This window comes from Pelmatolapia mariae, linkage group LG6, assembly GCF_036321145.2.
Source record: "Pelmatolapia mariae isolate MD_Pm_ZW linkage group LG6, Pm_UMD_F_2, whole genome shotgun sequence".
In the NCBI taxonomy this organism is placed as follows: Eukaryota; Metazoa; Chordata; class Actinopteri; order Cichliformes; family Cichlidae; genus Pelmatolapia; species Pelmatolapia mariae.
Window position 1 is genome coordinate 17,758,045 of NC_086232.1, and position 11,618 is coordinate 17,769,662.

At 40.1% G+C, this 11,618-nt stretch overlaps 1 protein-coding gene across 3 annotated transcripts; it reads left to right on the forward strand.

Moving 5' to 3' along the window:
• The first annotated feature begins 1,559 nt into the window (after nucleotides 1-1,559).
• Nucleotides 1,560-9,448, forward strand: tmem154 (transmembrane protein 154). Of its 3 annotated transcripts, none has more exons than XM_063475206.1 (9): nucleotides 1,560-1,683; nucleotides 2,409-2,489; nucleotides 4,567-4,623; nucleotides 4,799-4,819; nucleotides 5,081-5,227; nucleotides 5,506-5,560; nucleotides 5,956-6,032; nucleotides 6,695-6,737; nucleotides 8,530-9,448. In XM_063475206.1, exons 1-8 carry the CDS (start codon nucleotides 1,590-1,592, stop codon nucleotides 6,724-6,726), a joined length of 564 nt encoding a protein of 187 aa, XP_063331276.1. In that variant the 5' UTR covers nucleotides 1,560-1,589; the 3' UTR covers nucleotides 6,727-6,737; nucleotides 8,530-9,448. The 3 variants fall into 3 exon arrangements, with proteins under 3 accessions (XP_063331276.1, XP_063331277.1, XP_063331278.1); XM_063475207.1 differs by having other exon boundaries at nucleotides 4,802-4,819; XM_063475208.1 differs by lacking the exon at nucleotides 6,695-6,737.
• Nucleotides 9,449-11,618: the final 2,170 nt, after the last annotated feature.

Here is an 11,618-nt window from a genome sequence, read left to right on the forward strand (position 1 = left end):
GACTAACACGGAGAGACAGACAACAATTCACACTGACAATTTAGAATCACCAGTTAACCCAACACCACTAACTGCCTGTCCTTGGACTTGGGAGGAAGCCAGAGTACCCAGAGGAAAACCACAAAAAAACGGGGAAATTTGCCCAGAATGGTCCCAGTTGAACTCTTTGTTGCTGTGAGGCAACAGTACTAACAACTGCACCACCGTATTACCCATACAGTTCTGGTTTTGTATTTTATTAAGAAATAAGGAAGAAGAAGAGGAAGACTTCTGCAAAAGGTCTATGCAGGGGCTCGATTGAGCCTTCTGGCTGGCTAAATGATACATGAAAGATATTTTTTAGCGACTACTGATGAAACTGACAGATGCTTTTTGTTTTGTAAGCAATTTTAAATTGACTTATTTATTGAAGACACCGATGGTTTTTAGCCACAGATACACCTGTTGGTCTTCAAGGTTTTTGGGCCAAACAGTCTCAAACATGAGGCTCACACGGTTGAGCACGTCTATTTTAACCCCAAAACACAACCCATTTCCCCAATTCAATGCTGAAAACTCTACTAGGTTGTGATGTGGTGGGTGTATGCACTGTTGTGTGTATTGGGCAGCAAGTGGGTGCAATGCAGACTTTCTTGTGCCCATAAGGATGAAGCCTTCTCAGCAGCACCATGAGGTTTGCAGAGGTTTGATTCTTGACTCGTGGCTGTAAAATCTGATAAGACATTTACTTTTCTTCAGTCAGGGTCAAATAGAAAACCCGTGCTAACTTCATATCATGTCGAGCCATAATTGTGAAAATTTTACTGAACATTTATACCAGAACACTCAAAACATGCAGCCCAACTTCTCTATGTCCATTTATATTCAATTAGATATTAATTTTCTATTATTTAATTTATTCTTGTTTGTTTGTGCTAACAGAGTCTCATTCTTCTTCTGTTCATGGGAACTGAACAGAAATTCTGTGGTATAAATTTTTTATCCCCACGTCACTCATAAGGTGATCTTAACAGATAAAGCTGATGGAAATCGCAAAGCCCAGCCGTCATGTTGAAACACATCACTGTCGCATTTCTAACGGTCGATGAGAAGAGAAACTGTGGTCTTTTTAAAGTAGGCCAAGAACCCACAGCAGCTGACTGATAACCAAGGCAGCATGACCCTGAGGTTCATGATCAGTGTTTCACCACAAACAGTGGCTCAAGCTCCAGCTAAAGTAGACACAGCAGACACGCAGCAGTTTCACACTTTCAGCGTGGATCATTAATGCGGTAGCTCGGTGACAGCTTTCTTCTCTTGGCTGAGCTCGCGCCACCTGTGTTTTTTTTTTTTGTTTTTTTTTTCCTTCCTTAAAGTTTGTTCAGCTTCCCCCTTCACTCTGTTGAGCTGCATACCTAACCACCAAGAATGCCATGAGGCGTGTGGCTACAAGCACACAGCTGATTGCATCACATCTCAGAGCGTCTGAGGGTGTGTGAGTGAGACAGAGAGAATCGTTTTTTTTCTTCTTCTTCTATTTAACATGTTAAGTCATATCAGGAAGTGCGATGCTGTGACAGTACAGAAGGAAGCGGGCGCACAATGGCACTATGTCTGCCTCTTGGATTGGTAACATGAGCACCCCGAGGGTGAAGGTCCCTCTGCTCCTGCTGCTGCTGCTGACCACTGTGCTGCCTGGGACAGGTAGGACCGGGGACATTAGTTTCTTTACTCGGTGAATTCAAACAAAGCAGTGCTCTCCGCTTTCCTGCCTCCTCCCTGCTTTTGCCATTTGTGCGATTCAGTTTTTCTTTTGGGGCACTCTGAGAACGTCTTTTCGACTGAAAATCAAAGGCTCCTATTGTTCACGCTTTCAAAATCAAAAAACTTCTCCTAGAGTTAAAATGTAACAAGCAGAAATTGACAGTACAGGGCTAGAAGAGTCACAGGTTTGACTGTGAGATGAGCGCCATGTGTAGAAATCAGTTACCTGTCTTTATAGTTTTATAAGTCTATAATAAGGTCAGCCAAAGCTGCCTTTTACAGGCGTCACAGTCTACAGTTAGTACACTCTGAGAAGGACAGTTTCAACACAACATTATTGTTTTTACCGAGTGACAAACTTGCTTTAAACCAGTTGCTCAACATCAGCACCTCCTAGTCCTCAGTTTTGCAACAGTTTTGATTTTTTTTGCAATCATTTGGACTAAACTAGACGGAAGTGCTGAGTTCCTGTGCGATCTGACTCAGGTTCGCTGTTTTTCACAATGTTGCCAATGAAGTCAAGCAGAAGTAACAGTCTTCAGCCCCAGGTGTGTTTCACTTTTGCTATGAAATGCTGCAGATGCTTTACTTTCAAGTGTTCGCCATCCAATTTCAATGACATAACGGCTCCCCAACACAAAGTAACGAACTGTGTCCAAATACAGGGTTTGGTCAACAAACAAGTGAAGAACCTCCTGAGGAACAAAGCGGGTCAGACAAGCCGAGGAATGAGGCAGTAACCACAGGTGAGGTGTGAATAATATGCTGCAAAAGTTTGTGGACATTTTTTTTCTGTCAGTTGTCTCAATGCTCTGAGAAACAGATGTCTTAGTCTCAATTTTGGTATCTTAATATCTCCAACTGAAGGCCTGAAATTAAAAAAGAGATATTTGCTCATAAGATCAACATAGAGAGTAACCTGCATGCATATATGTTTTAACCTTTGCCTTGAATTCCCTTTATTGAAACAATATATTATAATAATATAATTATAATTTACTTCAAGTTATGTGTCTTTTAAGCATTTATGTGATGCAGTAGTTGACAGCATGTTGATACAGAGGGGAAAATGCAACAGAGGTCCTGAACTTAACACCAATGTATTTATGTACATTGGTATGAATTTTAATCTTTTTTTCTGTCGCACTGGAGTTACTGAGTGCACTTACGCTGAAATTTTGGACAAAAATGAGGCGAGCCCGCTCCTCTCCTCCAGATCCTTAAAGAATCACTTCTCCTTAGGTCTGCACTGAGCCTGTGGGCTGGGCTGTAAATTAAGCATTTATAAGTCTGAACTTGCAAAGAGGGGAAAAAAATCCCACCATGTGATGGTGTTTCAGTATTAATCAGCCCACTCAGCTGTAGTTCTGCAGAAGCTGTCACCCACTCCAACACGTTCTCTTGGATAAACATCCAACAGTGAGCATGACTTTACCACCAAACGTCAGGTGCCCACCTCACTTATGGTCTTGTGGCTGAATGGGGGAAAATCCCAGAGTCTCCAACACTGTGGAGAACGTCTGCAAAATATGATATTTTTTTTTTAAATCGCGAGTATTTATGACTTTTTCCGCTAATGTGGTACAAGTGTTTTGTTTTGTTTTTTCTGTGATGTTCACTCAGAAACTCATGTGTGCCTCTACTTATCAATACAGCCATTTTTATTGCTTTTTTCTGCCACTAAGGTGTATTAAAGTAGCTTTTACTTTGCTGTACTTATTTTACAGCTGTAGTGACTAATTTTTAGATCAGCGTTTCCCACGAAAGAGACAACACAACACGCTTTACTGTCTCATGACCCATGCAGCCAGCGATTCTTACAAAATTTCTGACATATTAGCGTCCCTGCCCTCAAAAACTCTGAATCATTTCAGAATATACAACACTAATCGAACGCATGACATGAATCATTCAATGACTGTAAAGGAGGAAGTGCCTTTTATGCTTTTCATATTAAGACAGAATTGTATTCTTTTTCTTTTAATTTAGTTTCTTTTTTAAAATTTATTTCTGCTGTTTATGGTTTTAGCTCTGCTAAATGTATTTTACATATACATTCAAACCTTATGTGTACAAAGTGCCTTTAAATGTATTTAAACAACTATTAATTTAAATATATTTGTTTTTACTTTTAGAGTGTTTTTCAGTTACTTGTGCAGGCATTGCCACACGTCTCTACACACTAACTAAAACATGGTAACATTAATGAGAATTTAAGCATCTTTTGACTTGTCTTCATCAATGTTAATTTTGCAAGTGAGCTTGTGGAACAATTTTTTTTTTTAATTTCCTGCCCAATATAAACTTAAAATCATCACAAACCTCCAACTGAATGTGTCACATCATAAAAGACAGCTTCAGGAAATGGTATGGAACCTCATTCTTCTTCTTTCCTCTCCCCGCAGTTGCCTCGCAATCCCTCGCATTTATCTTGTGACCCTTTGAACGATGCCTGAACCCTAGTTCAACTCTAGCGACGACAACAATAACACTATTTTTTTAACACACCCTCGGGTTTCTGCAAAGAGAGAAATTTTACTTACATTTTGTTGCTAAAAATGAAAGCGGGCCTCGTATTGGGGTAATTGTGCTGCTTTTACTTAAGCAGTAATCTGGATATTGAATATTTTTAGTTTTACGATATTAGGTTTTTCTTTGTTGCTCTGTTTCTTTCATATTACAATAAAAAAACTATTATGATGTTACTACAGCATCTTTTTTGTATTTGGTTTTCAAATTAGATGCTTAGCAACCTCACTTTTTGGATATCTACATACTTTTGTCCAGGAGTATGAACACATCTGCTCTTTCTGTTGTTCCCAGTTGTTACTGACACCAGTATAGTCACCAATCAGACCAGTTCAGATGGGACTCTGTACGGTGGGTCCACAGCAGCTTTTATTTTACATGAAATCATTTTTTCCCCCATCATTACATTTCAAAATGATGCTTTGCTTTGTTTTTTTTATCATCATTTGTTCTATTTTTGCTCCTTTTTCATTTTGGATGAAACCATCTCACAATTTCTGGTTGTTTCTACTCGGGGTTAATGCAGAAGGCAGTGCCTCCGGTAGTGGTATGTATAACTGACTGCTTCTTTTACTACATGAGTAATGATTTGTAATGAGACTACTGCAATAATCATCACCTGTGCAACTGTAGTAGTCACTGGGCTGAATTGAATGTAATGTCAGTAATGCCCCATGGTTTTAATTTCTGTGAAAATCCCCTCTTTGCATATTTTTATACCAGTGAACAAATTTTAAGACAGTTATGAGGCCTGGGTGAGACGAATGATTGATCCGCTGTCTTCCTTTCACACTTGCCACATCAATAGATGAAAACTCCATGGATCCAACTGAATCACCAGGCCCGGACCCCATCATTATCATTATCCCTGCAGTGCTGGTGGTCGTAATCATCTGCATGATAGTTTGTGGCATTTTCATCAACCACAGGTGGAACAAACAAAAGAGAAATCCAGGTATGTCAATCAGAGGAGGGAATATTTTAAAGTTTCACTTCTCTCACTCAATCTTTTTATGAGCAAGCACTTGGCAACAGTGGGAAGGAAAACCACGCTTTTAACAGGAAGAAACCAGGATCAGAGAGGGGGGAGCAATCTGCTGTGAGAGACTGGGGGTGATAGAATGAAGTATCTGAAATGATTTAGTGTTTGGTGGTTTTTAATGTAAAGATTATCTGGTTTGTTTGGTTTTTTTATGACTGTGGTTTTGACCACTGCATATTCTCTGCTTGTAGACGCGAGTAAAGAAGATCCATATTTGGATGGATCCAGTACAGAGAAGGTGCCGATGTAAGTGTCACCCATGTCATTTTGCTACAACTGCTTATTGAACCTGGTAAAGAACTGATATCATCTCGATGTTCAGCGCTTTGTGAGAATAACTTCCTGCTTGATGATAATACAGGATGTTATTTTTGTATTTTGTCTTTCACACTGTTGTTCTGCTCTTTTTGGCTGCAGCTGAATGATACTGAGAGCTGTAAAGAAAACATATACTACCCCCTGGCTTCTGTGCAATCATTTACTATAATACTATAAGCACCTCTTTCTTTTTTATTTAAGTCCGACTTATTAAAGATAAAAAAAAATGTGGCTCTGAAGTCCTCTGAAATTATATTTGATGTGATGATACAAAAGAAAGAAAAAAAAAAGTGACTCTGTCCTTTCTTCTTTGTGTCTTTCAGGCCGATGTTTGAAGAGGATGTGCCCTCTGTACTCGAGCTCGAAATGGAAGAGTTGGACGAGTGGATGAAAAAGGATGGTAGGTTTCACTGGATGAAGAAGAGAATTTGGAAACAAAAATACTGTGGCTAGAAATCTGATAGAAATGCAGATCACAACAGAAATACGTCGAAGTTCACTGACATCCAGGTTTTGGTGGTCTTGAGTGACTAAAAAGAAGGCACCAGGTCTTCTTTTTGTCTCTCAACCAAGAGACTCTGTCAGTTCTGAAACAACTGGCCAACTGGTCACAGGTATTTAAGCCCCAGCGAGGGAGGCTGTGCCCTTGGAGGTTGTCCTGAAGTTCACTGCCACGCCATTAATCCTATATGAGTCATCACATGAGTTAGGGTGTGGAAAAAAAGTTGTCTTGTCACTGTCACAGGAGCTAAAGTGCCAGTAACGCTCTCAGACAAAAACTGGTTCAGCCGAAAGATAAAACACGCAAACGCAAGCTGAGCATCATAGTGTAGTGCAGTGAGGGGTGCTCAGACTTTTGCAACCACTCCACCAACGTGAAGAGCCACCCGCACAGGAAAAGACTCAGCTGGTTTTAGTGAGGTGTGAAGGAGGTTCCACAGTTTATCCAGCAGATGTCGCTGTTGTTTACGTCAAGTAATCGTCCAGCAGAGCTTCTTATGCTGAAGGTGCTTTATTCCACACTGAGTGATCTCATGGCTTTTCTTTAAATTCTTTGCATAGGTGAAACTGCAGAGGACTCTAAACGTCTGTAACTGAATTTAAGGTGAGCATACCTGTGCATATTATCAAGTTATTAACATACAGACTATTTTGAGAATAATTTCTCTCAATTGCAACCTCAAAGACATTTTATATTGATAATATGCCTGGACACTTAGGATTTGTTTATCTATTAGATCATTAGATCTCCAAAATGTGTTTTTAAACCAAATGATGATCAAGCATGAAGAAGTTTAGAGATTGAGTCACATTTTCCTGCTGCCTACTAGCAAAACTTCACTTAACACAAAACCTTAATATTGATTTTCTCATGGTACAAACACAGAGCATTGCGCAAACAAATTACTTATAGCATGTTGCACAACAATGCTAACACAACACAGATCAACAGCTGACTCGGGTAATAAAAAGTGTTTCCAAGCCGTTTCCTCTCTGCTGCCAGCCTCTGTTTGTTGTGATGCACCAGCTGGTTTTCAGCAGAGCTGTGACTGATGAACTGTGACCCTTTCATCACTGCACATGTTTGAAAGCGCAAACACCACTAACATCTGTTAGTGATTACAACAGGCATGCATGGAAGTGTGGTGCAACTCAACCCTGGAATAGTCTCCTTTACTGGAAGAGTCGGGAAGGCGAGGTCAAGGTCCGCTCCGCGAACTGTTGACCAACGTCATTTACACATTGCTTTTTCCCAGGGTTTTATTTCCAAAGCTGTACAAGGGCTAGAGGTTACTTGCATTCAACTAGGAGGCACTTTGTACACATGAGGTTACACAAGAGATCTCAAAACAGAAGTAAATGTGATGTTGGTGTTGCTGCGGTTGCTCAATGTGATGCCGTCTAGCATGGCAGCTGTGCCCTGTTTGTCAGACCTATGAATTTCCACGGTGACTCGGGCACAGTGGTGGCTGGGAGTAAGAAAAGAAAGCATATGCAGTGTTGCTGAAAGCAAGTTTGATAAAATAACCTAGAATAAGTTTAACCTTTGTGACATTCAGACGAAAACCAGTCATATGACCAGTTGTAACATAGTGATTAATTCAAGGATCCAGCAGGCTTCATTTATATTGCTCATGAATGTAGATGCTTTTAGTTGCGTCAGTCAACTACGGCTTCATGCCAAACCTCTTCATCAGCTTATTTACCACTCAAATATGAAGCTCTTGTTAGTGTGTAGCAAGAATGGAGGCTGTGAAAGGCATTGAGAGCAGAGCTAAACAGGAAGTTTCTGATGTTTGTGAAGCAAAACAATGAGCTGAAAAACACCAAAGTGCAGATGCTTGGTTCTAAAGCATGTGAAACCTTTATTCTACACAAGATTAGATTCATTGCCAAATATGCTCATGAAAACAGGATGAATATCGGCCACTGCAAACGTTTCTTTCAAGTTAAGCACCTCCGCTCTGAGTTTTCACACTTATGTTTTTTTTTTTAGTCGTGTGTGGGATCATCACCTTTCCAGCTCAGCTCACGGGTAGCAGAGGAGCTGTAAAGTGAAGGTTTTATTGCTTTGTTGCTGCCAGAGTCTGAGGTTTGTGATTAGTGATTCTTCTTTGACGCTGCGTGAACCAGTGCTTACCACGTGTGCAGCGAGGCTGCGATGGAGTGTACGGCACTGTGAGTCAATGAGAGTGGCACACTAGAGATGGAGGTGGGCTGAATTATACTGTAATTTAAACCCTTTTGATCCCAAATAGCAGCTGAAAAACTACCAAAATATGCCAGTTTTGCCACATTACCTGCAAACACAGGTCACTGGAGTTACATTTTAGAAGGTTGACCTTTAAGTTTGACATGTCTACCTCTCTCTCTTTCCTATGATTCCCTGTCTGCAGGTTAAAGGAGACACCGTCAACACAACGCAATAATGCCAGCACTGATGTTTGAACCTCCTCCACCAGCAATAATCCAGCCATGTGACTGTCTGGAAACAACAACACTTAACACTCATGAACATTATTTTTATAATTTTGCTGGAAAACAGCAACAGAAATTCAACCTCAAATTTTTTCTAATGCAATGCCTCCGATAGCCGTTAGTGAACAGCAGCATATAACAACCGAACCAAAAGCGTCTCTGTGATCCGTTTTACACCACATGGTGTTCTGCTTTAATATAATTTCCTTCGGGATTAATAAAGTATTCTGATTCTGATTCTGATGCTGCCAGGTACATGAACAGTATTTTATGGCTCAGATTCATACTGTAGTAACTGATGATGTCACAGTTAGGTCAATATCTCTCCTCTCCATCATAGATAGGATCGTTCTTTGTTTCTGCTTATGGCTCTTTCCTAAGCTCAAAGCCATTTTGTTGCATTACACTATGAGTCCCTCCAGCTGGAGGTTTTAAAGGGGAGATATCCAGCTGAATGCATGACAGAGAAGCAACTTTTTAAAGTGTTTTGTTTGAAATCTCAAAGCCTGTTTCTGAGGCTTTGGATAAATTATTTCCCGTCATCGAAGCAGCTCTCAGAAAGCTGCACCCGATAAGATTTTTATCTCTCCACAGATAACAAATAACTCGTTGACTGAACACTTTATATCCTTTTCTTTGTCTTTGAAAGTGTTGAATCAAAGCAGTTGTAACATTGATCCACATGTGAGCTCTACTTTCTTATAGCGTCAGTCAGTATTGTGCGGGATCCAGCACTGTAAATATGAGAATACAGTATACCAAAAGATGTTTGTAAATATTTCATAAAGGCACTTGTGTTGTTGATTTGTTGATGGTGCTTTAAGTAAAATTTCAATAAATAAGACCTTGCCATAAAATTCGTCTCTCTTTGTGTGTGTGTGTGTGTGTGTGTGTGTGTGTGTGTGTGTGTGTGTGTGTGTGTGTGTGTGTGTGTGTGTGTGTGTGTGTGTGTGTGTGTGTGTGTGTGTGTGTGTCTTCCACAAAGATGGATCCCCTTGAAATTTTTGATTGCCGTGAAATTTGACTCTGACTGTAGGAATATCAGCAGCTCAAACCTTTTACTTCACCCAGTAAAATTTTGTATCCTAGTGATTTTGTTTTTTTCCCACCAGATCCACAAATTAAAATTTGTGGATCTGGTGTGTGTGTGTGTGTGTGTGTGTGTGTGTGTGTGTGTTTCTTTTAAACTAGTGCTTGCCCATGTTAGAGTAGTCCTTGAACCTTTCTGGAGTGTTAGCAAGCTAATATTACTGGTAATCACATTTATATATGTGAAAAAAAGAAAAGAAGGAGGACTTATATGTTAAATGTGGGTCGATTTAAGCTGTTGCTAGGTGGTTGCTAGGCATGTATAAATCAGGTTTTATGGCTATAGATGAAATGTTGCGAAGGTGTGAAACTAAAACAACAGGATGTTTTCATATGGTGCTAAAAATAGATAATTTTAGCCCGTTGCTAGGTGGTTGCCAAGCAATGTGGTGATGTCATAATATATCAAGCACAGTTCAACACTTTGGATATAAAGTAGATTTTACTGTGATTAAATTAAGACTATAGGATGTTTTCATAAGATGTTGTCAGTGCGTGAATCCATAAAACAGGCCGTCTTAACCCGTTGTGAGGCCGTTGCTAGGCAGCATGATGCCATTATCTGATATAGATAAGAACCTTCAGGAGCCTAAAAGGAGATGAACCTGTGTGCCAAGTTTGGTTGCTCAACTTCTGATGTTCTAGGAGGAGTTGGCGGACAAAGAAACAAACAAACGCAATCTCTCTCTTTCACACACACACACACACACACACACACACACACACACACACACACACACACACACACACACACACACACACAGTAAGATGCAATCATTTCATTTTTATGACTAAGTACCTGTAAAAACAAACCCAGCTGAAGCCTGTGGTTTTGGCTAATTAGCGCCTCTTTTTCTAACACACTAAACATGTAGCGCTGCACAGAAAGCTGCTTTTCCTTTTATACTGTGTGTGATTCTAATGTTTTATCAACTGTGCCGAAAAACGAAACTGTAGCTCTATGCAACAATGGCTAAAGCTCTTTTAAAGCAACCATTGGAGAGCTGGCTCGCTGGGGGGTTGTGTTTTTTTAAGCGAGTACCTCTTTTCACAGTTCTGCTTCTTTGCACAACACTTACAGCATCCCCTCCCCTGACCACTGGCATTAGTCAGTGCAGTAAGGTCTGTAACAAGCTGAGATTGTGTGGTACCACCAGGAGCTTGGTTGCTGCTGTATCAGGTTTAGCTGCTCGTAAACACCAACACCTGTTACGCCCTTATCCACACGCTGTATATATTGAAGAAAGTCAGGTTAAAGAACACCAAAGTAGCACCACTTACCTAAAAATTGCACATTTAAGACCACATTACACGATTTCCTATTTTCAGCTTCATGTTAGTGAAACAGAGTGGTTGAAGTTACATTTTCATTCATTGCACCACTTTAAAGTGGTGACATTTATGTTCATTCGGGCCCATAAGTATTTGACACAGCTTCTCTGATTCAGTCTTTTGTCTCTTTCATAGTTTTATTTTGGTTTTTCAGCCATGGATGGCCTCCTTCACTTCACATGCAATAATATCTCTTTGGACAGTGGAAAACTACCAAATAGGCATTCAACACTTGGAATCACCTGGCTGTGAAACTGATGGCCGGTTTTCCAATTACTTTTGATCCTCTTCGCTTAAACAGCTTGAATTAAACGCTGAAAGTCTGTGCTTTAATCACAAGCTATTTGTTTGATTTAAAATCTTCTCTGGTGGTTTACAGAGGCAAAGTTAGAAAAAAAATGCCATGGTCCAAATACCTATGGATCTAACTGTATATAACAGCAGATTAAAGCACAATAAGACACGTGTTTCTGTCACTGTGGGCCTACACTCCGCTTTAGCTCATACTGCCTTTAATCCACTGATGAGCCTCTCCAGCTTTCATCTACAAGCTCTGTTTGTCTGATGGACACTTGTGAAAAGCTGA

Excerpts from the sequence above, each read along its gene's own strand:
- tmem154 (XM_063475206.1), top strand. The coding sequence starts at position 1,590 with ATGTCTGCCTCTTGGATTGGTAACATGAGCACCCCGAGGGTGAAGGTC. Across the intron at positions 1,684-2,408 it reads CACTGTGCTGCCTGGGACAG|GGTTTGGTCAACAAACAAGT; the intron begins GTAGGACCGGGG and ends GTCCAAATACAG. Across the intron at positions 5,561-5,955 it reads AGTACAGAGAAGGTGCCGAT|GCCGATGTTTGAAGAGGATG; the intron begins GTAAGTGTCACC and ends TGTGTCTTTCAG.